At 37.5% G+C, this 24448-nt stretch overlaps 1 protein-coding gene and 1 long non-coding RNA gene across 3 annotated transcripts in view; one reads left to right on the top strand and one right to left on the bottom strand.

The window, feature by feature from the left end:
• The window catches only part of LOC126369466 (pre-mRNA-processing factor 17), a 29099-nt gene extending 16823 nt beyond the window's left edge, over positions 1 to 12276 (bottom strand). Inside the window, exons 1-12 of the mRNA XM_050013875.1 lie at positions 12268 to 12276; positions 11795 to 11843; positions 11552 to 11710; positions 10999 to 11269; positions 10230 to 10389; positions 9595 to 9710; positions 9205 to 9308; positions 8576 to 8683; positions 7988 to 8096; positions 7061 to 7215; positions 6293 to 6426; positions 4935 to 5156 (exon numbers count right to left, since the gene is read on the bottom strand). Coding sequence (XP_049869832.1) covers positions 4935 to 5156; positions 6293 to 6426; positions 7061 to 7215; positions 7988 to 8096; positions 8576 to 8683; positions 9205 to 9308; positions 9595 to 9710; positions 10230 to 10389; positions 10999 to 11269; positions 11552 to 11710; positions 11795 to 11821 — 1565 coding nt within the window. The 5' untranslated portion in view covers positions 11822 to 11843; positions 12268 to 12276. The remainder of the gene's footprint in view (positions 1 to 4934; positions 5157 to 6292; positions 6427 to 7060; positions 7216 to 7987; positions 8097 to 8575; positions 8684 to 9204; positions 9309 to 9594; positions 9711 to 10229; positions 10390 to 10998; positions 11270 to 11551; positions 11711 to 11794; positions 11844 to 12267) is intronic.
• Positions 12277 to 12640: 364 nt separating this feature from the next.
• LOC126369482 (uncharacterized) lies at positions 12641 to 23797 on the top strand. Of its 2 annotated transcripts, none has more exons than XR_007566718.1 (3): positions 12641 to 12758; positions 22381 to 22420; positions 22589 to 23797. It is a non-coding gene; the product is annotated as an uncharacterized LOC126369482 (long non-coding RNA). The 2 variants fall into 2 exon arrangements; XR_007566717.1 differs by lacking the exon at positions 22381 to 22420 and adding an exon at positions 17832 to 17871.
• Positions 23798 to 24448: the final 651 nt, after the last annotated feature.

Genomic DNA, 24448 nt, shown 5'->3' with positions numbered 1-24448 from the left:
CTTCTTTATTCTTCTTTATTCTTTTTTCTAGTGCCGAACCGTGATGGTTTTAATGCCAGCCAATTACTTAATTTCTACTTAACTAACAAAGTATCATAGTTCATTATACGAATACACATGTCATGCCACACAGAAGCAAGTAAACAATGTTGTTATAGATAACACTGGTTATAACCAGTAATCAATCGGTTACAATCTAACACATCTTACAATGACTCGTAAATCTGCTTATCATCTGTTATTATTGGCATGCATACAATCTCTGTGGTTCAGTGGTTGAGCGTTGGGCTCACGATATGGAAGTCCCGGGTTCGAATCACGGTGGGGAAATATCACTAAAAACACTTTTGATCGCTATTTTGGTTAGGACTGGACATGCTGATCACCCGATTGTCCGACAGTAAGATGATCCATGCTTCGGAACGCACGTTAAGTCGTTAATCCCGGTTACTACTTACTGATTTTATGTGTGTATGTGGCGGCTCAATTATAACCCTGACACCAGGGTTGATGCGGTTAGTCATCCACCTCACAACCCACACGATAGAAGAAGAATGCTGATCGCAGTTACAATATTAGGTGTCTATTATCTTAGACTGTGTCAGGAAGAGATATACTGGATACACATTTGGTACTAAATATCTCATGTACAATACAATGCGAATTCTATTATTATAAAGTAAGAATTTCTTTAAGTAAGATTTTTGTTACTACCGCTACTTCAAAAGCGCACCCCTGATGCCAGGCAGCAGCGGTATCAGTACTGGTTGGAGGCCGAGGAAATGGATTCTGGTAGGGCTCTAGCTAGAATATCACCGATTAAGAAATTGGTCGGTGTACTGCGGAACGGAAGGCGATTGGGGCAACCACCGTTCTACACGCGCTATCTAAGGAGTATTGAAGGCGATTACTCCACCGACAAGAGCGCAGCTCTTAAATAAAGAGAGAGAGAGATTTTCAGACAACTGTAGCTTAGAGAACGGAAGTTGATACCTTCAAAGTGCTAATACTGGGTCAAAACACAGTAAGAACTATTTCTTGTATGAAGTGTCCGTAGTGTGACTTTAGACATGCAAGTAAAGTAGAACAATTCCTAAACTACTTAACATTCGCTTATCATTCCATTTGTCATATCGCGATAAAATATTACATGATGACGGAATATTGATGTTTTAGTGTCGATTTTGTGATTTATAGACACATGGAGCATAGACAATGTTGTATGTTGCTGGCACGTGCGATAAGATTATAGTGCTATTTACCCGGATTTACTAAATGACTAAAGATCACAGATTATACAAGTCAACGAGCAATGATAATGAATGAAATTATAATTACTATCATTCACTTAATGATAACAACATAATACTTACTAAATTGGCTAGGGTTCTAAAGAACCCTGTCGCACTATCATATTTGACATTTAATAAGACTTACGGTTTAATTTGTCAAAAAGGTTAATGTGACATGGTTTAAAGTGTATACATATTAGTACTCGTGCGTGACCGAGTACTAATATGTATACACTACATATTAGTACTTCACCTCACCGAGCTTTCTGATAGACCAACGTGATAAGCGGTGATCAGTATCACGGTCTATAATGGTCGAGCCAACTGTGTTAGTGAAAACTGCACTTAAGACAAATTAATAACTCATCGGCGCAAGTCCGGTACCGGGGTTCGAACCGCGCTCCCCGTTTAGGAAGAAAGAAAGAAAGAACGAAATAAAGAAAGAAAGCAAGAAAGTAAGAAAGAAAGAGAGAAATAAAGAAAGAAAGAAAGAAAGAAAGAAAGAAAGAAAGAAAGAAAATATCTATTTCCATATTGGACGCCACATTTACAAACAAAATGAAGCAAAATGATATTCATTTTATTATTGATTTATTAAGTGCGGTAACCATTTTTATTTCGCGTCTCCAATATAATGGATTATCTTATAATGAGCGATGTGATGGACCAAGAACCTGTGCCGAGATTTTTCTTGCAGCTTCTTTTCCCCGGCTATACAGGTTGTGAGAAGCTGCAGTAGTTTCTAGGCGGATGAGACGTTCCTTACCTATGTAAAAATTGACGATTCAAAGTGTAACTATTGTTACCTACTGATATATTTGAATTTGAATATTTGGGCGTTTATTTACTAATAAAATATCACAAAGAAGATTGTAAAAGAAAATGTATGGAAAGGACCGCACATAAGGTATCACTCATTGTTTGAGGAATATAAAGAAAAATAAGAAAAAATATGGATAATGTTTTGAACTGCAAATAATAAATCTGTAAATACATAAACATCAATGTCACGACCCGTGAAACAGCGATCACGATATCATGGTATGGACAATACTGAATTGCAATAATTAATTACACGCGCAAGTTCTGTTGTCGCGAAAGTAGTTAAATATAACAACATAAGCATCACGTTTATATTCCCCAAGGTAGCAGAGCTGTTAAGTAATACACCCATCTATTTTTTGCCAGATCTGTTTAAGTCACATGTAATAACGAGCAACGGCTTCTGTGGTCCAGTGGTTGAGCGCTGGGCTCGCGATCCTGAAGTCTCGGGATCGAATCCCGGTGGGGGCACACCACAAAAATCACTTTGTGATCCCTAGTTTGGTTAGGACATTACAGACTGATCACCTGATTGACCGAAAGTAAGATGATCCGTGCTCCGGAAGGCACGTTAAGCGGTCCCGTTACTACTTACTGATGTAAGTAAGTAATCGTTACATGAGCCATGTCAGGGGCCTTTGGCGGCTCAATAATAACCCTGATACCAGGGTTGCTGAGGTTGGCATTCCACCTCACCACCAAAAAAAAGATGATGCTGTACAGACTTGCTTTGGCTTAACCTTTTAATTTCATAGATAACTGAGATAATAATATGCATATTTTATCTTTGTTTTTGGGTATAAATGATGACCCTTGTTATTACACCCAGGCACAATATATATTCCACCCATATTCTGATCAAAATAAACGAAGTAATTATTTATGGGTAGGCACAATTCTATACATATTTGATCCAAATACAAAGCAACATATTAAATATTTCCCTCATAATTATGTACCCGAGTAATGAGAAAATAGGTAATTATTGCGTTAAATCAACGCCATCTATATTCTTTTTTATTTTATTTTACACTTTTTACTACTCATTTCAGCAATAACAACACGTACAGATAGGAAACTTTCTATATGGTAATGATTAGGTAGTGATTATACCGTGGTAATGCAATAATTCAAATAAGTGTCATACGGTCAAAACCACTTGAACAAATTAAAAGAATTGCGCAAATCTTGACTGTGTGACGATACACTGTTACTTTTTTTTACCTTTGCTCTTGGCCCCAGACTTGCCCGAAGGCATTGACGAGGCCTAAGATGGAGCGAACTCGCCCAAAAGGTGCCTATTCACCGGAGTTATATGCATTCGGAAATACTGAAGACGGCAAAGAATTCCACTCCCTAGCAGTGCGCGTAATGAAGGATGATGCGTAGCGCTTTGTGCGAATAGTTGGGATATCCACCAAATAGGGATGGAATCCTGCCTGGATGGGTCTGGAAGTCCGAAGATAAAAGGGGAATGGTGGAATGAGCTCGTGTATATCGCGGGCACACTCTCCGAAGTGCAGTACTTACTTGCGTTACTTGCGTGATAACTACGCATAGTACGGTCACGAGCATTAATATGTATACACTTTGGTACCATGTCACATTAACTTTCTTGACAAATTGAACTGTAAGTCTCACTAAATGTCAAATATATCAGTGCGACAGAGTCCTAAAGTGGGTACATTATATTGCTCATAACTGTACTATCTGACGGACTTAAATTTTCTTGTGCCCGAAAGGGTCGTGTGATGTGAAACTCGTATGTAACGTTGTAACTTGTACACCATCATAGTATGCAAATAAAGAATATTGAATATTGACACGGCAGTGTCCCCGAAATCGAGCAAAAATAACAGCACGTCATACCATCCTTTTCTTGAAGCCATTCACGGTATTTTCAACCCCGTGTAATTTCATTCTGGATAAAGCTAGAAGCTTGAATTTTAAACTAACAAGAAGGCATGGTATATCCAATATTATATACAATAGGGTGGACAGACTGAAATAATAAGGGGGCGAGCCTATTCGTATTAACCGTGCGCAAATCTACGTAACATAAATTGGTTCAAACTCATAGTCTTTTCAGTGTATTTTTACTTATTATAGATTTGTTTCAGATGACGTTAACAACCTGACTGGACAAATGGGGAACGCTGAGGACTCTCATCCGGGTCGTTATCATGCGTCCCATGGTAATATTTGACTTTTACTTGTACGGTCACGAGTACTAATATGTATACACTTTGAAACCATGTCACATTAACTTTTTTGACAAATGAAACCGTGACTCTGATTAAGTGTCAAATATGATAGTGCCACAGGGTTCTAAAGTGGGTACATGATATTGCTCATAACTGTACAACCAGGATTGATATTATCTTGGGTTAAAGTATAATAAAATGCAAAATAAGCTATGATTATAAATAAAACATGTATGATCAGATCTGTTTTTTTCCGTCCGCCGAATTTATAATGTAAAAATATACAGTATGAATTTTAAACCCCTACTTTAAATTTATTGAAGGCAATGAAAATCTGTTATACCTACAGCATAGAAAAAGAACCATACTGCGTATAGGACGGACACTCTCCGCCCCGCACTAATTCGTATTGGTGCCGAGCTGGATTTACCTCACCCCCGCTGGGTCTCAATTTAGTGTAATTGGCAGTAAGCTACAAAAGGAGTGGGAAGCGTGCGCCGATTGCCTGACTCCCTCGCACTTACATGTTAGGTAGCACATGGTAGGAAAGAGATTTATGGGTGAAGTGTTGGGGGGGTCATATAAAGTATATTGTACCATAAAAAGCCCCTCTTACCTCATATCAGGCGAGTAGTCCAGCGAACACGCGTAACCAGCAACCATATGTCCAGTGAAGGTCTTCCGGCGGTTCATCTTGAACCGGTTGAGGGCAGAGAAGACAACCACCTTGTTGTCCATGGATTGGCACGCCAACCACTTGCCATTGGGTGATAGGGTGACCGACGGTAGAGAGTGCATCGACGGGTCCGCTATGTACTTCATGTCGACTGGTATGTCCCTGGGAAGAAGGCAGATAAGGTGTTCATTACATCGTCTATTTTTACAACCCGCATCGGAGCAGCGTAGCGTAGTATGCTACCGTCTACAAGGGCTGGCTCGTGCATAGCAATGGGACGTATCTATTTTTATTAATATAATAAACACTTTATTAATTCCTGGTAGTGGTTGCCTGGAAGAAATTGCTGCAGAGCAATAGGGCAGCCCATTTTTACTGTAGCTACATGTTTTAAAAATGTTAAACTATATTTGATTTGATTTAATATACACAAAAAACAGAACAAGGAAAATCTAATTACATTTTCTGTTGAACAATATGAAAGATAGTAACAAGTAACGCCATCTAACGACTGCTAAACTAACTATTAACAACCATGACGCGTTGTTTTCACTACAATGATATATAAAATGACGTAGGTCTTAGCAACCATGTTACTGAAGAGCGTTGATAAAACAGTCTGATAATAACGTACAAGAATGGAGACTCACGCATGTTAATTCATACAAAAATAACGGATGATTGGTACTCTGACCAGTCCAATGTTGATGTACCTCTGACTACGGTTACGAGTACTAATATGTATACACTTTGAAACCATGTCACATTAACTTTTTTGACAAATTAAACCGTAAGTCTCATTAAATGTCAAATATGATAGTGCGACAGGGTCCTAAAGTGCGTACATGACATTGCTCATGACTGTACACCAATTTAGGATTATTCGTGAACTTATGTTTTATATGTTTTGCTATGTGATTGGTACTCTTGAATATTTGTGTAGCCAATTCTATTCCAAACCAACTATTGAGGTTTTTCTAAACTTTCTAGCAATACGAAATACAGAGGGGCTAAACATATAACATTTGCACAGATAAAAAATAAGTGCGCAACATCAATAAATGCCAAATAGTAATATTGCTTTTTAGATTGGGTCGATGGAGCCTTTTTTAACCGATTTCAAAAAAGGAGGAGGTTCTCAATTCTTCAGGATCATTTTTTTATGTATGTTCCCCGAGTACTCGAAGACGCCTGGACCGATTTGGAGAATTATTTTTTAACCCCTCAGTATAGCTTAATAGATTTACAACCCGTTGACAACATCCAAATTGACTTTAATAACTAGATAAATGACATACCACTCCCAAACGCGTAGACTCTTGTCGTCAGAAGTGGTGACGAAGCGGCGGTTGTCGTCGACGAAGGTGATGGAGTTGACGGCGCCCAGGTGCCGGTCGTACTCCTGCACGACCTCGCCGCTGCGGGAGTCCCACTAGTGGAGAAACAAAGGGGCTTCAGAAGAGAATGATTGAGGATACTAAGCGATAATGTTAGGCAATATCGAGTCATTGACCTTTTGAGAGTTTTTAGTAGCTTTAATTTCGTAGCATCGTCGGTCGTGTTAATAATGGTCGTTAAGCCAAGTCACGAGCATTCAAACTCAAAAATATCTCTATTCATTGGGTAACACGGTCACACTTTGAATCATAATTTTTTACATAAATATAATATTTTATGTCGAAGTCTCATCCGTCTAAAACTAATGCAGCTTCTCACAACCTGTATAGCCGAGGAAAAGTAAGTGCAAGAAGCCCTAGACTTAAAACAAACATATAATGTATATGTATACACTTTAGTACCATGTCACATTACTTTTGACAAATTGAACTGTAAGTCTCATTAACTGACAAATATGTTAATGCGACAGGGTTCTAACGTCGGTATATGATATTGCTCACGACTGCCTAATCATCTCTACCTACAGAGAGCAGCGGATGACATAGTGGAAGCGAGCGAGAGAGAAGGCGCTATCACGCTCTCCAATTTGTTTTCTTTTAAAGGGCGGTCGATGACGTCACATACGACTAAAACACGTAAACCCATAACAAGAACAAAGCAGAACTTACGCAAATAATCTTCTTATCGCTAGTGCCGGCCACGAAGAGATGCTGCTTGTCCTCATCAGGGTGGAACTTGGTGCAGTACGGGACCTTCCGAGACGTAAACCTGGACACGCACGCACCCGTCTCCGTGTCCCACAGCTTGATGTAGCGGTCGTACGCTGAAATAAATAAAACACAAAAATTCTATACTAATTAGACACACACACACACACACACAACCTATATACGTCCCACTGCTGGGCACAGGCCTCCCCTCAATCAAAGGGGGGGGGGGCTATATAACTACCTTATTATAGTCAAAAATCGAGAAAAATCCATAAGCCCGAGAAAATGTATTTTCGTAGCTCGGATGAATTGATCACGTCTAAGTTTCAGAGGTATGTCAGAGTTATAAGCAGGGATGTTTCCCGTTCGCCCGATCGTGGTCAATCTATCCAATGAGACCATCTAACAAATGAGAAAGGGTGTTTTCCATTGGTCTGATTGGTCAATCGATCTAGTGAGACTTTACTCTTTTCACTATAATAATCTAGTAAATGGGAAAGTTTGTTTCCCGTTCGCCCGACCGATGGATCCAGTGAGATTGAGTTTTTCTTGTTTACCATACTAGTCCATAATAAATAAAAGAAATAAACCATAATAATAGAAATCCCGTTCGGCCGATTCACCGACCGACCAATCGTACGTACGGGAAACACCCACAAGAATACACTTCTGTAAATAACAAGAACTGTGGATATCCTCAGGGTAGGTAAACGGATTCCCAGGTATAGGGAGATGGATGATATTTTTCAATAATATTAACTGTCGCGCGACTCAAGACTACATAATCCACTCGGCGATTTTTACGACATGCTTTGAATAAGTAGTTGAACAAATTATATGTTCCTCACAGAAAGTATGATTTTTTAATGTTATGTTGTAACTGACCAGCAGACAAGAACTGTTTCCCGCTGTTGTTGAAGTTGACATCCCTCACCGCCTGCCGGTGGCCAAAGTATGTGCGCACGCAGCGACGCTCGCCATACACCTCCCAGATCTGAAACACACACATAATAAATGTCTCAAAGCCAGGTTCACACAACAATAGCAGTCGCTTTCCTTTTAGGCGAATTAGAAAATGACAGGAAAAAAGACTAACGACAGCTAAACGCATTTTAACACGTTTTCTTTACTCCCAGAGACAACTATTCGTCTTTTCTCATGTGGGTTGTATTGTCAGGTCAAATTAACCTTGGTGACGGGTTACTTTTTAACCGCCAAAGGCATGTCAGAACATGCCGCCTGGTCTGTAGCAGCAACTACAGACCAGGCGGGTTAAAAAGGCCACATCGAAGCAATTTATCTAAAAAAGCAATGTTGCTATTTGACATTGAATTTGTTGACATTGCGCACTTATTTTTATATGCGCAAATGTCAAAAAGCAACATTGCTCTTTAGATGAATTGCTTCGATGTGGCGGTTTAACATCTCAGTTAAGAAGCAATGAACCATAAACCAAAAAATAAATGACGGTACCTTAACTCTACAGTCCATGCCAGCAGATAGCACCAGATGCGCAGTCTTTGGGAACCATCGCGCCGCAGCGATGCCCTTTGTATGGCCCTTCCATGTGTGGATGTGTGCCTGTAGATAGAATAAAGATTTAAAGAAAAGGCCCTATTAAATTACACGATGCGTCGGAATCAAGACTTCGCCATACACTTAATATACATGGCGCACAGTCCCACGAGAGTCGGTTACTCCTATCAAATACAATCCTCTAAACGACGCTCTGTTCCAGGGTTCGCGCCCAAAAAGGCTGTTGTCTTAAATTTTGTACCGGGTGAGAGCCCTCAGCACTCCCCATTGGTCCGGCAAAGTAGTTAATGCCATATGCGGCAAATCTACAATCTACGTCTAAAAACAAAGAAAAATGGCGACGCATCGTGCGCGATAAATCACATAATAGAATAGAATATGTTTCGTAATAATGTAATAAAGCCTTAAAATTAGCGTCCTGAGAATGTGTTCCGTCCGACAGAAATGGAGACAACTGGAGATGAGAGACATGCTGGAATCAACGAAACTCAGCAAGCTAGAAAGAGATAGAACGTCTTCCGTCTCGCTTTCTCGCCCTTTGTTTAGTTAACAGCGTCATGTATTACCTTGGGCAAGAAACATTTGTCAGGTGGTGTCTCTGACCGCAACTGTGTTTCTGATCGCGGCACTTCCAGCCACGACCTGCCTTGGTAGTCCGTTTCTTGGTCAACTGCAAACAACACATAAATTAATGAGAAATTATACACTTTTATATTGTTTTAGATTTATAATCTCATTGATGGCCAACATTTATTTGTGGCGTCTATAAATACTTACTTTTCAAGAAGGCAAGAGCAACCCACTGCCCTATTTTTCCCTAAAAAGTAGCATGGAAAATGCTACACTGACGAGCGTGGCTTTTAAATTTGTGATGATGATCAGAGTTTGTGCTTTAATAATACATTTTTGCACAAAACTAGTCACTGTGGAGTCATTACTCAGATTTGAATACTTACTATGGAATACAGATTTCTCTTCAAGTGGTTTGTCATCATCCACCTTGCCCTTCTTTTGTCTCTTGGCAACTATCTCTTCCAATTCCTTCGCCACATCACCTTCTGGCCTCATTACTCTGAAATACGCAACATAATAATATGGTTTATTAGACAGTATATTTTATTTTGCCATTGATGGAAAATAAATTTATTAATTGTCAAAATACCCAATAGCATCAAACAGTCCGAATATAGTGACAACAATAAAATTAATTTAAGATACATTGCCATCAAAAAGAAGACTATCAAAAAGTCTTCATGAATAAGCTAATTTCCAACTAATCAAATCAGTTACTTTTTACTAAATGTTAAAACACGAAACTATTACAGAAACATCATGACGTGAATTTTTTAAAAAAAGAATTTTTTTTTTTTTATAAGAAAAAGAAAACATTTATTGTCACCTTTAGGTCTGTCTTTTAAATAAAGACACCTGATTACTAAATATAATCAGAATTTCATAATTTTTCTTTGACCTAGGAAACTACCCAATTGTATATTACCTAATCAGCTAATGAAGAAGTCCATCAGTGTGATGATTAATGTATTTATATGAGACACTCAGTAATTGTAACCTAACAATTAATATAATATACCTTTTCTCTCCCTCATAACCTCCCCAAGGCCCCAGGAATCCAGTAATATCTTCCGGGTTGTCGTTTTTGTTCCGTTTCTTCTTGTCTAGCGGCCGTTTTTTTATGTTTTCAAACACTGTCTTGCCTTCAGCTTCCTCTAATGGCGCTATCATTGCTGACACTGGGGATATTTTAAACATAAATATATTTTTAAATATACATAATATGTACTGCTAAAACTAACTTAATAAACTTGAAAAGATAACTTAAAAGGGACTGATATTTTCATTCCGAATATAGGTACTGAAATACATAAAAACAAACTGAAAATCACACTCATTTCCAAATGAAGTATGCAGATACCATATATACAGAAATATTTTTCATAGAGTCGGTATTCCTTAGAGCAGAAATATGATGAGTCCAGAAATTTAAATGCAAGTAACAGATCAATAAAAGTATAAGCCATCGACTACTATTACGTTATGAGAATTTAATTCAGTACTGAAAAACTATTATTTGAATCAAATCTTCATGTAACTACACTTTTGATGTTCTATGGGTGATTCAGATGATAATTCTGAGTTGATATCAAGTGGAATTGTCTGTTGCCAAAGTATGGAACTGAAAATAAATTTAAAAAAATACTAAATTGACATGATTTTTCCAAAAGGAAATTCCACCTGTGATTATAGCACTCAGAATTATGATCTGAATCATCCCCCTCATTATTCGGTACAATGTTACTAAGACCTAGTATATTTGATCTGATTTGATTTCAAATACTTGCCTACAATAGTATCACTTGTTCCCTCTTCAGTATTTACTGAAGGATCCATGGCATAACCGTAACTTGTAAATGTCCGTCTCTGATTTTCAAACTGGAAATCACTAATATGAGCCTTTTCTACATATCCAGACAGCATATTTCTACTTGCTTTCATCTGCTGTGTTTGAAAAGGATTTTCTGGTCCGTAAGTTGGGGCAAAAAGTTCTTCATATTTTGGGTTATGTGTTAGCTCTTGATTGTTTGGTATTAAAACTCTTGTATCATCGTTGTTCTGAAACAATAGAGAATGGGGTTTAATATCTCATTATATTAACTTGGATATACACATTACAACCAATTGAATTTAACATTGTACAAAACATACAAAAAGTATGTAAGCTTTCTGTACTTCCCACTTCGTTTTAAGAAATCTAGTTTTATGATTACATTACATTATGTAAATAGTAGCTTAATGTAATATACTTAAATAGTCAAATATCACATTTTTTTGTATGTCTTAAAATTACCAGAATTTTGAGGTTACCCACCAATAAATAAACAAAAGTCAACTTACCGTAGGCATTACGACGGGTGCAGCGCATATTTCCATCTTTTTAACCAAGGATAAACTAGGATCAACAGGTTTTAAATGAGTTAATAATGCCTCATTGCTGTGTTGTTTCGTCGCCTCTGAATCATTGTCCCCTTCGTCTTCTGAACTACTGCCGTAATTCTGTATATTTAGCATGATTAATAACTACTTAATATAAGTTTATTTAAGTAATTTGTTGTTCTATCTTAAACTATCTGCACTCACAAATAAATATTCTAAATCATATTTCATAACAAACAACTTGTAGTGTCTGCTGTGTGCTGTTTTTTTTTTTTTTTTGTTTTGGTTTACCCTGAAGGGTAAGGCAAAGGGAACTATGCCCATACAGCCATGTCTTACGTATTTTTTTTTCTTGATGATTAATGAAATGATGAAAGGTGATGAATGATGATGATGAAACCTAAGCCCCCACCCTCGGAGTAGACTCCTACTCCGAACCCCAAACGAATTAACTCAAAAGTCCGCATAAACTTTTGAGTTATGAAGCGGCTTCCCGACACGAAGCGAAAATAGGCAGATACACTTTGTTTATTGAATACTCCAATATAATAACACTCGCGAATGTCTTCTGACTAACTTAATGCGATCATTAACCACAAAACACCACTTCGTATTAATTATTTAGATTACTCAATGAAGAAAGCAACTGTCCCGTTCCCGTTTCCCGCCGAAAAGCCTCTGTGTGCTGTGCTTGACCCTCAGAACAATAACTAAAGCAATTAAAGCATAGAAGGAAGGCTAAAATAAGAATTCAGAAACTATAAACCGGCTCTCTTCTAGCTTACGACACAAACTATGAGTGAGAAAAGGACAAATGATTCGCTCTTTGCTTCATTTTTTCCGAGGTTGTCACAACATGAAATGTCATTTGGACCTATTGGACTCATTTTAACTCGGCCAAATACATAGTAACATACATAAGAAGATTTTACTTATATTTACCGAACTATTTGACACGGTCGCGTCAACTGTGTTTACGAGTGTCTTGTGTTCAGATTGTTTTAAGTGATAATTTAACAATATTTTTCCAAAGAAATGGAAAGAAACTTTTATTTATATCAAATAATTGAGTGTCTCGACTGTGTGACATTATGTCTTGTGTGGTATGGGGCTGCAGCTCACATTCAGGAAGAAAAGAAAATAGCCAACAACTTCTGTCGTTTCATCGGTAAGTTTTTTGTAATTTTCTAGTGAAATGTGAACTGCTGAACAATTTTAGGAAAGTAATATGTTTTGCTGAATAGATTTGTAGCATAAAATATTTGAGATATCCATTATATTATACGTTTCATCGATGAATACGGAATTGATTTGAGGTTATGTTGATTGTCCATAGTGATGTACTAAAATTATCGATACTTTTAATTTTTAGATTTCCTGTAGACGATAACAAAGAGAAAGAATGGATAATTGGCATTAATAGACGAAATTGGATTCCAAATAAGTACAGCCGTATTTGCTCGAAACATTTTACTGCGGATTCATTTATGTGTGTTCCTAATTCAAAGTGGAGGCGTCTTCGAGACGATGCTATTCCTACATTGAACATTATAGATCAGACAGATGAAATGGTGTTTAAATTTAAATTTCAGCCTAGCCTGCATCATCTCACTGCTGGATAGATAGATAAGATATTTGTATCATGTTATCACAACCAGTGTTCGGAAAACCCATTTAAAAAGTTAACCGATATAAAAGGTTAACAGATTCAATCGGTATCCTTTTATTACGGTAACACGTTAATCTGTTAACCTATTGAAACCTGTTAACACATATCAAGGGTTAACCTCGGTTTTTTATAGGTTATTACTAACGAAGAGTAAAATATTAAAACAAACTCAGCTGGAAAGAGAAAGATGGGTATAAACGGGAAACAAGCGTTTTTGAAGGATCGGCTATATTCGACAAAATTGAAGGGAATCGTTAAAAATCGGCTAAAATCGTCTGGGTTCGAGTAAAATTTACAAAATTGATTGGAATCGATAAGGATGGCTAGATTCCACTTCACTCGACTGGATTCCAGGTTATTCACCTACCTTAATGACACATCGGAGTTGGCAAAGTGGAGTTGGTAATGCGGAGTATAGTATCCCTCAACGCAACTTTTTCTTCTGGGAGACTTCAACGCCTACCATCAAAAGTGTTTGTACCCGTTCCAGAAGACCGACCATGCTGACAAAGGCTGACAAAGAGGTGCAGGCTTTTGCCTTGTCACTAAGTTTCTCACAGCTGGTAAATTGCGCTGCAAGGGTACCTGACGTTGCCAACCATACCGCCAACTGCTTGGACCTTCTGCCGACAACTGATCCGGACCGATATCAAGTATCAGTGACTTTCCTTTAGGAACTTCCGGCCATTGTTTGGTGAGATCTCTATCTGTCTATCCCCCATCTGATCTTAACCGCAGAGAATCCAGGCAAATATGACGATACAAGTTAGCAGACTGGGATGAGATGCGGCACTTCTTCGCGGTATCCTTGGAGTGAGGTATGCTTTTCTTCAGAAGACCCGACGAGCTGCGCAGACCCGCATACCGGGTGTGGGCTGAAGAATATACCTGCAAAGCTCCTAACTCTGAAGAAAACTCCGAATAACGCCGCCAAGTCTTGCAAGAGGACAATACGCGGAGCTCGTTTCGACCATATAAGTAGGCCAAATCGGTGCGAAACTGGCTTAGTACCCAACTGGTATTTATCTAGCTAATTTCTAAAACCTGATGGATCGCTGACCTATACCGCGCACGAGAAGGCAAATTTATTTATCTCCTCACCTGCGACTCTCATCTAGATGCTGAGAACAATATTCCACCTAGTGTACCTCCTTGTGATCTGGCAATGGCAATACTGGGCTGAAAAAAATTTAAATGCCATCGAAACCACAAGAAGAAGAAGAATGGCAGAGATCTGTATCCGGCAACATGAGGTCCTAAAAATGCTTCACATTCTAGACGTGAATGAGTTCCGTGGTCCAGATGGTATTCCAGCAATCGTACAGCAGAACTGTGCACTTGAGTCGTCTCCAGTACTGACACGGCTCTACCGGCTCTCTGTGGGTTCAGGACTAGTCCCGAACCCATGTAAGCTTGCCTATGTGGAGCCTGTGTCCAAAAAAGGTAGTCGTGCCGTGCCGACCCTGCTAACTACCGCCCCATCTCAGCGAACTTGAACAATTCCTTTCTAGCGTACCTTCACCAACGATCTTTTTAGTGACCGCCAATTTGGTTTCCGCCCTAATAGGTCAACTGGCGATCCTCTTGTGTACGCTACACACTTGCGAGGCTCTTGCCGTGTCCTTTGATATCACAAAGGTTTTTGATAGAGTTTGGGAGAGTCTTATTGGAAATATAGCCATAGGCTTATTGGAAAGCTTCCGGCATATGGGATCCCTTCTAGCCTCTGTAATTGGATATCTGACTTCCGGAGGAATAGACGGATTCGAGAAGTCGTCGATGGGTGCTCGTCTGATTTACATGATATTAGTGCCGGAGTCCCTCAGGGATCTGTTCTCTCTCCCACTATCTTCCTGCTCCAGATCAATTATCTGCTGATTTATGTCCTATGGGTATGCAGACGATAGCACAGTGACGGAGAACAAGCACCAGGGATGTCAGCGTTATCAGAACTTGTTATCAGAATCTTATGAATCGTGTGAATTTGACCCTTAAGTCCGTCTCAGAACGGGGTAACAACAACTTGGTCGAATTCAACCCTTCCAAAACCCAGGCATGTCTGTTCACCGCGAAACGAATCTGGCTCCAATGTTCCGGAGTGTACCCATTAGTGATGTAACGAATATTAGCATTCGCGAATATTTTATGCAGATATTCGTATACGCATTCGCGAATGTATAAAAATTTACATTCGTTACACCATCACTAATATCCACGTCAATTACCAACTATCTCGAGCTCTATGGTATGGACCTAATTGCCAACCTAAACTTCGGCTGCCACACCGAGTCGATAACAAAATTGCAGCCAAAAATCAGACATCCTTTCTAAAGTCAGATGATACTTCCCCTCAGAGCCGTTGCTCGATCTATACACAGCACAGGTTCGTTGTTGTATGGAGTACTGCTGTCACCTTTGGCAAGGCTCTGCCAGCTCTCGGTTGGCCGCTCTCGACTTGGTGAAGCGTTGAGCATTAAAGCTCGTAGACAATGAGTCGTTAGTGAAGACTCGACTCCAAAGTCTAAAACACAGACGAAGGGTAGCGGTTTTTTATAGGATACACTTCGGTGTGCGGTTCAGTGTGTGCAAGAACTTCATGAGTTAATTCCACCCACACTATTCCATCTTCGAACAACTAGTCGTCGGCAGACATTTCATGTTGTAGATATCCGCACTAAACGTTTTGCCTCTTCCTTTTTGATGCGAATAGCAAAGGACTGGAACTGTCGTCTGCATTTCCAACTCGTTATAATTTGGCATTCTTCAAGGCTAGGGTGAATAGGCATTTACTAGGTAAGCGTGATTCACCCTAGACCACATCGTCCCATACCACCAGGTGAGACTGACGCGGTTTTCAAACGCGGTCAAACGTGAGCCTATATTATTAATAAAAAACTGTCGATTTTAGTCGTTTCCAGGCGATTTTGTGGAATCCAGTCTAGTGGAGTGGATTCAAGTTATTTGTGTCAGTTAAGTCCATTCAAGCTTTGTGACGATTCTAGGTGCTTGTCAAATCCAGTCCATTTTAATCGATTCTAGTCGAATCCAGTCGATTCCTCGACTAAAAAATAGACTCGATTCAAGTCTTTAAATTAATATACGCATCATACAAAACCGTAACGTACCATACGCCTAAACCATGCGATACGGACTTCATCCTATGGCTACATATTAAGATGCATCCCAATTCCATCTCAGATCAGAGTAATATTCAAGATCACTCAAACAAGTGAGTTAGAGAGCGTTATTATATTGTCTAGATTCCATGACGACTACCTTCCGACTTCATACTAGTAACCACATCTTGCGTCATTTTAAAATGGAGTTCCTATAACCACCTGGTTACCATCAGATCTTGAATACTAACCAGAGCTAGAATGCTCGTCAAAGCAAATTATTTTAACATCGAGTTTCTAAGTTGACAATACAAATTACCACCTGGTCATCATCACACCCTGAGTATCAACCAGCAACAACCACCTAGAGTCAGAGTTCTCATCAAGACAAATCAAACAAACCCAAACTTGGAGGTCTTGCGTCATTTAAATTTCGAGTTCCTACCTTTTGGTTATCATCCAATCCTAAATGCCAACCACCAATAAAGTTCTCATCAAGACAATTCAAACAAGCCCAAACTCGAAGGTTACGCGTTATTTTAATATCCTTTTCCTAACTTATGACCACCTGGTCATCATCAGACACTGAATACCAACCACCAAAGCCAAGTATAGCTAGAAGGCTCATCAAGACAAATCAAACAAGCCCAAACTCGGGAGGTCTAGCGTTATTTTAATATCGAGCTCCTATCCTTATAACCACCTGGTTATCATCACACCCTGAGTATTAACCACCAACAACCACCTAGGGTCAGAGTGTCCATCAAGACAAGTCAAACAAACTCAACGATCTCGGCGATCTTGTGTAATTTTTTTGTCGAGTATATATAATAATATAACCTGGTCATCATCAGACCCTGGATCCTTCCGTCATGTCTACAAATCTTCTCGTAATTATCACCTATCAAACAAAAAAAAACGTAACCAAATCGGATCATGCGTTCTGCAACTACGTTACGAAATTTCCGCGTAGCGTCGCTGGTTAAAAAGTAAACGTCGAAATAGTAAAAAACAAAGCGCGTGGAACGATTAAACGACGCCGACAAGTGCCTGCAGGTTGCTTGGCGCAGCGTTGCCAGCATTCGTTTCGCACGACGGAATGGCAACATGCAAAATAACCGTTTGTAAAGCGGTTAACCTATCATTCCTGTTAACCTTTAATTTCTGTTAACAGTGTTCGCATTAACCCCCTTGATAAAGAATACCGAAATGTTTCGGTATACGCCTGTACTGTTAACACATATTTATTTCGGTTAATAACCGAATTATTTCTGTTATTAACCCTAACCGGAGGAACACTGATCACAACACGTTTATACTATCTATCATTCAACTACATATTATTATGTACTTAATAAACTTAGTATATATACTAAGTCTGTAGTTGTTTTATGTCTAAACAATTATGAGTTGTACACGTTTTATATAAGTAAATTATTATTATCTTTGATTTCAGATATTAAATCCAAAAGTGTCGACTGGATTTACATGAAAAGGTATATCAAATAATTTTCTTTTTTTATATTTTTAACATGATATACATATATAGAGTGTATAATTCAACCAGCTGCACAATGCACTTAAATCAGATATATTTTACTTTTATTTTTATAGATTATTTTGTACATATACTATTTTAACATTATTATTAAACTTTATTTCAGTCAGTTCAAGAAGACGAGATAAAAAATTTAAAAGAAAAGCTGAACAAGTCCCGCCTCAAGATCAAACGACTTAATGAAAAAAAAAAACAATGTGACAGGGTGTCACAAAGACAGTTTCTAAGCAAATTGACACTGTTTAGAAATTAATAAATTTGTATTTATTGTAAATATAATGTACATAATTAATAACGTGTGAAATAAATACTTGCTAATGAACAGATTTACGATCTAATTTATATTTCATTTTACCTCCTTTTCTTATTTACTCCTACTCCAACACTCCAGGTTGATACGAACTGCGCCCAATAAAGAATGTAATGAATGTTATAGATTTGTGTAAGCGACTTAGATAAATCTTGACTAAACCTTCCTTTACAAATACAAATATACTTTATTGCACGCAACACACAATACTTACAAGTTTTGCACGAAAGATACAGTACACCACCTACCTACCTTTTACTTTCCCTTTCTGTTCTCTTATGAATACTTGTATGCCGTATTTTTTTAAGTATAATGCTATATCTAGTACGTGCGAGTATGGTAATCCTAGTATTGAAACAGCTTGTAGCCCTAGTAAAGACCGCCATTTTATGTTTACAGAGTGGCACGTTTTTTCTGTAGGTATTTCCAGTCCATACTCTTTTCTATGTCTATGGCGTGACCCCATCGGGCCTCTTACCGTCTGTGCGGCTTAGACCCGGCGGCGGCGGTTCCAATTTGCACGGCACGTCGATCGACACCAGTGCACGGCGGATGACATCATAAATAAATTCGAATATTACAAAATACTTACCGATGAAACTATAACAGTTGGCTATTTTCTTTCCTTCCTGAATGTGAGCTGCAGCTCCAAACTAATATAAACCAGACAATATAATCCAAAAATGGTTAGATACTTACCTATCAGAGACAGAGTCTCCTTTCATCAAGAAGAAGATAATTGCATCCTACAAAAAGAAATCTTGTAAAAAAAAATTATCGACATTAATTGTAAGTAAATTTAATTTTATCGACATATTACTAAAGTGAAACCCAACACTAGGCAATGAAAAACTTGTGACAACCTACGAAATTACGAAACAATTTTTGTATATGCGTCTTTGTCTAACATTACGCCGGTTCCGTAAGATAAAGTAGAGCAGAATTATAGAGTTCTGTTGCTATTTTAGCCTTCCTTCTATGCTTTAGTTATTGTTCTGAGCAAAGACCTTGTATAGAATAGACGGATAATATTTTAGAGTGACGATCAAACTATCACAGCTCTCTTTCTTCCCTATGGCAACAATCTCTGTGGAAAAAAGAAACAAACATAGACAAACACCGCTGTCTAGAACGTCAGTGTTTACCGTTTTGAGATGTTGTGGTAGTCAGCTGGATACCAAACCTGCCGTTAGTTTTTTGGTGCTTTGGGACATTATTTTAACTTTTTATATAAACAATCTGTGAAATAGTTATTCATTATGAACCATGGCTTGCGTAGCTATTGGTTGTGAGAGTAGAATGGGTGTTATAATGGAGAACGATCAAACAATGTCTCAGCATGGGTAAGTTATCGACCACATAATACATGTTTGTGTGCAAGAAATACATTACCTGGTCTGGTTTTTGTAAAGTTTATTGCGCCCTAAACACGATGCAGACGCATATTATCAGCAAAGCCGTCACATTTGTACAAATAATTGATTTCACATTTTACGTTAATCAGCTTTGACAGATCATGTACCCAAAGTATTATAAGTAGTGTTGTCCTTTGATATCGATAACATAATATTATGTTTGAATGTAACATCTACATGTTGCGTTATTCTATTCACGTTTAATTTATTTTTGGACCTGTTTCCGATTTGGATGAAGATTACATAAAGATATTGTATTTTCCAGATTTCCTAAATATCCTAATTTACGAAACAAGAAATTAAGAAACAATTAGATTCAGACCATGAAACGAGATAATTCTCTCTTCTGAAGGACGCCTTCTCCTTAATTAAGCCTGTGCTAATTACATTTCGATGTATCTTGCTTTCTATCGAGCAGTATACCAAACAAAAATATTACATAGAGATGCAGTACCAACAATATTCACTCACATATCTCACATAAGGTGAGTTTAAGTTTAGTTATAAGTTTATAGATAAATTTGCAGCTATTTCGTTTTTGTATTCTACATTAGCATGGAAAAAATATTTCAATACAATACAAATATTCTCTATTGCACAAAATAATTAGTATGAATAACTATTTTGGTAATTACCTGTGATTATTCCTTCTATGTGCAATGTGTAAACATGCAATGCTTGTGTATTTGTGTGCTCCACGTTAATATGTGCCATTCTTGCAGGTAAAGTTATAACGACCAGAGCCGACACTATACACTTCTAAAGAAAGTGAACAAGAGGAAATATTTTTTTTATCACCAAAAGTCGGAATTGTTCAGTGCTTCGTAGTCATTGTATTCTAACTATATTGAATAAAAATCTTATAAAGAAGTATTTGCTTTTATTCTTTAATGGCATTGAGATAATCCCCGAAATATACTAGAAGGTCGTCTACTTCTTGTATCGAGAGCCGATTCGATTTCCGGTCAAGTCAATGAAAAACGTGTATTTAATTTTTATAAAAGGGTAGGTATGTGATTTATAGCAACCAAAGGGTGGCCGCAATGTCGTATTAAAATGATACTATAGTATATGTGGACTAGATGGACCGTCCTCGACCTCCTCGGCCATAACACCTTGCGAAATGACATAGATTCAAAAATGATAAATTGACCTTTAACAAGTTTGTCCATGATAATTACGTTGAATAAGTGGTTCTGAATCTGTCACCGCAACGTACGGTTCTTCTTAGGTATCTTTCTATCAGGGTACAAATAGGTATCGTTTTAACTAATTTACTTGCGGTTCTACCCACCCAGGTATGGATACTAGGTCGTTATTTCTGTATTTAATTAATCATTCAATTTGTAATGTATATTTTTTTAGATCTTGGACTAACATGAAATATTTAGCCAATAATAATGTCGATAAAGACATGGAACGGCACTAGTGGTTCTGATACAAAAACATATACTATAGGTACGTTTCTATAACAAACCCGCTACACGAGTACAAAAGACGTTACGACGATAGTATATTTATCTCTTTTTAACTTATGACGGCTCACATGAGTGCGAAAGACAAAACCTATGTTTTTCTTTCGTCTTAAATATGCTCCGTCTATTCTATACAAGGTCTTTGGTTCTGAGCTCAGAACAATAACTAAAGCATAGAAGGAAGGCTAAAATAAGAATTCAGAAACTATAAACCGGCTCTCTTCTAGCTTACGACACAAACTATGAGTGAGAAAAGGACAAATGATTCGCTCTTTGCTTCATTTTTTCCGAGGTTGTCACAACATGAAATGTCATTTGGACCTATTGGACTCATTTTAACTCGGCCAAATACATAGTAACATACATAAGAAGATTTTACTTATATTTACCGAACTATTTGACACGGTCGCGTCAACTGTGTTTACGAGTGTCTTGTGTTCAGATTGTTTTAAGTGATAATTTAACAATATTTTTCCAAATAAATGGAAAGAAACTTTTATTTATATCAAATAATTGAGTGTCTCGACTGTGTGACATTATGTCTTGTGTGGTATGGGGCTGCAGCTCACATTCAGGAAGAAAAGAAAATAGCCAACAACTTCGGTCGTTTCATCGGTAAGTTTTTTGTAATTTTCTAGTGAAATGTGAACTGCTGAACAATTTTAGGAAAGTAATATGTTTTGCTGAATAGATTTGTAGCATAAAATATTTGAGATATCCATTATATTATACGTTTCATCGATGAATACGGAATTGATTTGAGGTTATGTTGATTGTCCATAGTGATGTACTAAAATTATCGATACTTTTAATTTTTAGATTTCCTGTAGACGATAACAAAGAGAAAGAATGGATAATTCGCATTAATAGACGAAATTGGATTCCAAATAAGTACAGCCGTATTTGCTCGAAACATTTTACTGCGGATTCATTTATGTGTGTTCCTAATTCAAAGTGGAGGCGTCTTCGAGACGATGCTATTCCTACATTGAACATTATAGATCAGACAGATGAAATGGTGTTTAAATTTAAATTTCAGCCTAGCCTGCATCATCTCACTGCTGGATAGATAGATAAGATATTTGTATCATGTTATCACAACACGTTTATACTATCTATCATTCAACTACATATTATTATGTACTTAATAAACTTAGTATATACTAAGTCTGTAGTTGTTTTATGTCTAAACAATTATGAGTTGTACACGTTTTATATAAGTAAATTATTATTATCTTTGATTTCAGATATTAAATCCAAAAGTGTCGACTGGATTTACATGAAAAGGTATATCAAATAATTTTCTTTTTTTATATTTTTAACATGATATACATATATAGAGTGTATAATTCAACCAGCTGCACAATGCACTTAAATCAGATATATTTTACTTTTATTTTTATAGATTATTTTGTACATATACTATTTTAACATTATTATTAAACTTTATTTCAGTCAGTTCAAGAAGACGAGATGAAAAATTTAAAAGAAAAGCTGAACAAGTCCCGCCCCAAGATCAAACGACTTAATGAAAAAAAAAAACAATGTGACAGGGTGTCACAAAGACAGTTTCTAAGCAAATTGACACTGTTTAGAAATTAATAAATTTGTATTTATTGTAAATATAATGTACATAATTAATAACGTGTGAAATAAATACTTGCTAATGAACAGATTTACGATCTAATTTATATTTCATTTTACCTCCTGTTCTTATTTACTCCTACTCCAACACTCCAGGTTGATACGAACTGCGCCCAATAAAGAATGTAATGAATGTTATAGATTTGTGTAAGCGACTTAGATAAATCTTGACTAAACCTTCCTTTACAAATACAAATATACTTTATTGCACACAACATACAATACTTACAAGTTTTACACGAAAGATACAGTACACCACCTACCTACCTTTTACTTTCCCTTTCTGTTCTCTTATGAATACTTGTATGCCGTATTTTTTTAAGTATAATGCTATATCTAGTAGGTGCGAGTATGGTAATCCTAGTATTGAAACAGCTTGTAGCCCTAGTAAAGACCGCCATTTTATGTTTACAGAGTGGCACGTTTTTTCTGTAGGTATTTCCAGTCCATACTCTTTTCTATGTCTATGGCGTGACCCCATCGGGCCTCTTACCGTCTGTGCGGCTTAGACCCGGCGCGGCGGCGGCGGCGGTTCCAATTTGCACGGCACGTCGATCGACACCAGTGCACGGCGGATGACATCATAAATAAATTCGAATATTACAAAATACTTACCGATGAAACGATAACAGTTGGCTATTTTTTTTCCTTCCTGAATGTGAGCTGCAGCTCCAAACTAATATAAACCAGACAATATAATCCAAAAATGGTTAGATACTTACCTATCAGAGACAGAGTCTCCTTTCATCAAGAAGAAGATAATTGCATCCTACAAAAAGAAATCTTGTAAAAAAAAATTATCGACATTAATTGTAAGTAAATTTAATTTTATCGACATATTACTAAAGTGAAACCCAACACTAGGCAATGAAAAACTTGTGACAACCTACGAAATTACGAAACAATTTTTGTATATGCGTCTTTGTCTAACATTACGCCGGTTCCGTAAGATAAAGTAGAGCAGAATTATAGAGTTCTGTTGCTATTTTAGCCTTCCTTCTATGCTTTAGTTATTGTTCTGAGGTTCTGAGGCTTGACCGACAATTTGACTGACACATGGACTGACATTTCAGGGTTGCCAATGGCAACTTGTCAAAATCCCCAATAATCTATGTAAAAATTCCAATAATAATCTATAGATTCCACGCAAATTGTCCTTAAAATTCTTAACAAGTTTCACCAATCATTAATCTAGTTAAGATTGGTGAAGATGTTCTGAGGCAAGATAACTGGGACCAACAACTGCTTAATGTGCCTTCCGAAGCATGGTATCATGTCCACCAGATTGTGAGCCCAACGCTCTAACCATGCAATGCAAGCTGCGCTATGATTTAAATAATAAATAAATAAGTAATTTAACCATGTCAAATTTAGTTATTTTATTTTTTAATAAAATTTATGAAAAATAGTCAGTCAGATGACGTATGAAAAATTTGCCTTAGCTTAACCTTATAATTTTATGATAAAGGATCATCATCATCAGCTCATTAACGTCCCCACTGCTGGGGCACGGTCCTTCCCTATGGATAGATAGGGAGATCGGGCCTTAAACCACCACGCGGACCCAGTGCGGATTAATGGTTATCAACGACTGCTAATGCAGCCGGGACCAACGGCTTAACGTGCCTTCCGAAGCACGGAAGATTTTTGTGGTCACCCATCCTATGACCG

This window comes from Pectinophora gossypiella, chromosome 9 (genome assembly GCF_024362695.1).
Source record: "Pectinophora gossypiella chromosome 9, ilPecGoss1.1, whole genome shotgun sequence".
Lineage (NCBI taxonomy): Eukaryota > Metazoa > Arthropoda > Insecta > Lepidoptera > Gelechiidae > Pectinophora > Pectinophora gossypiella.
This window is presented reverse-complemented; position numbering and strand designations above follow the sequence as displayed.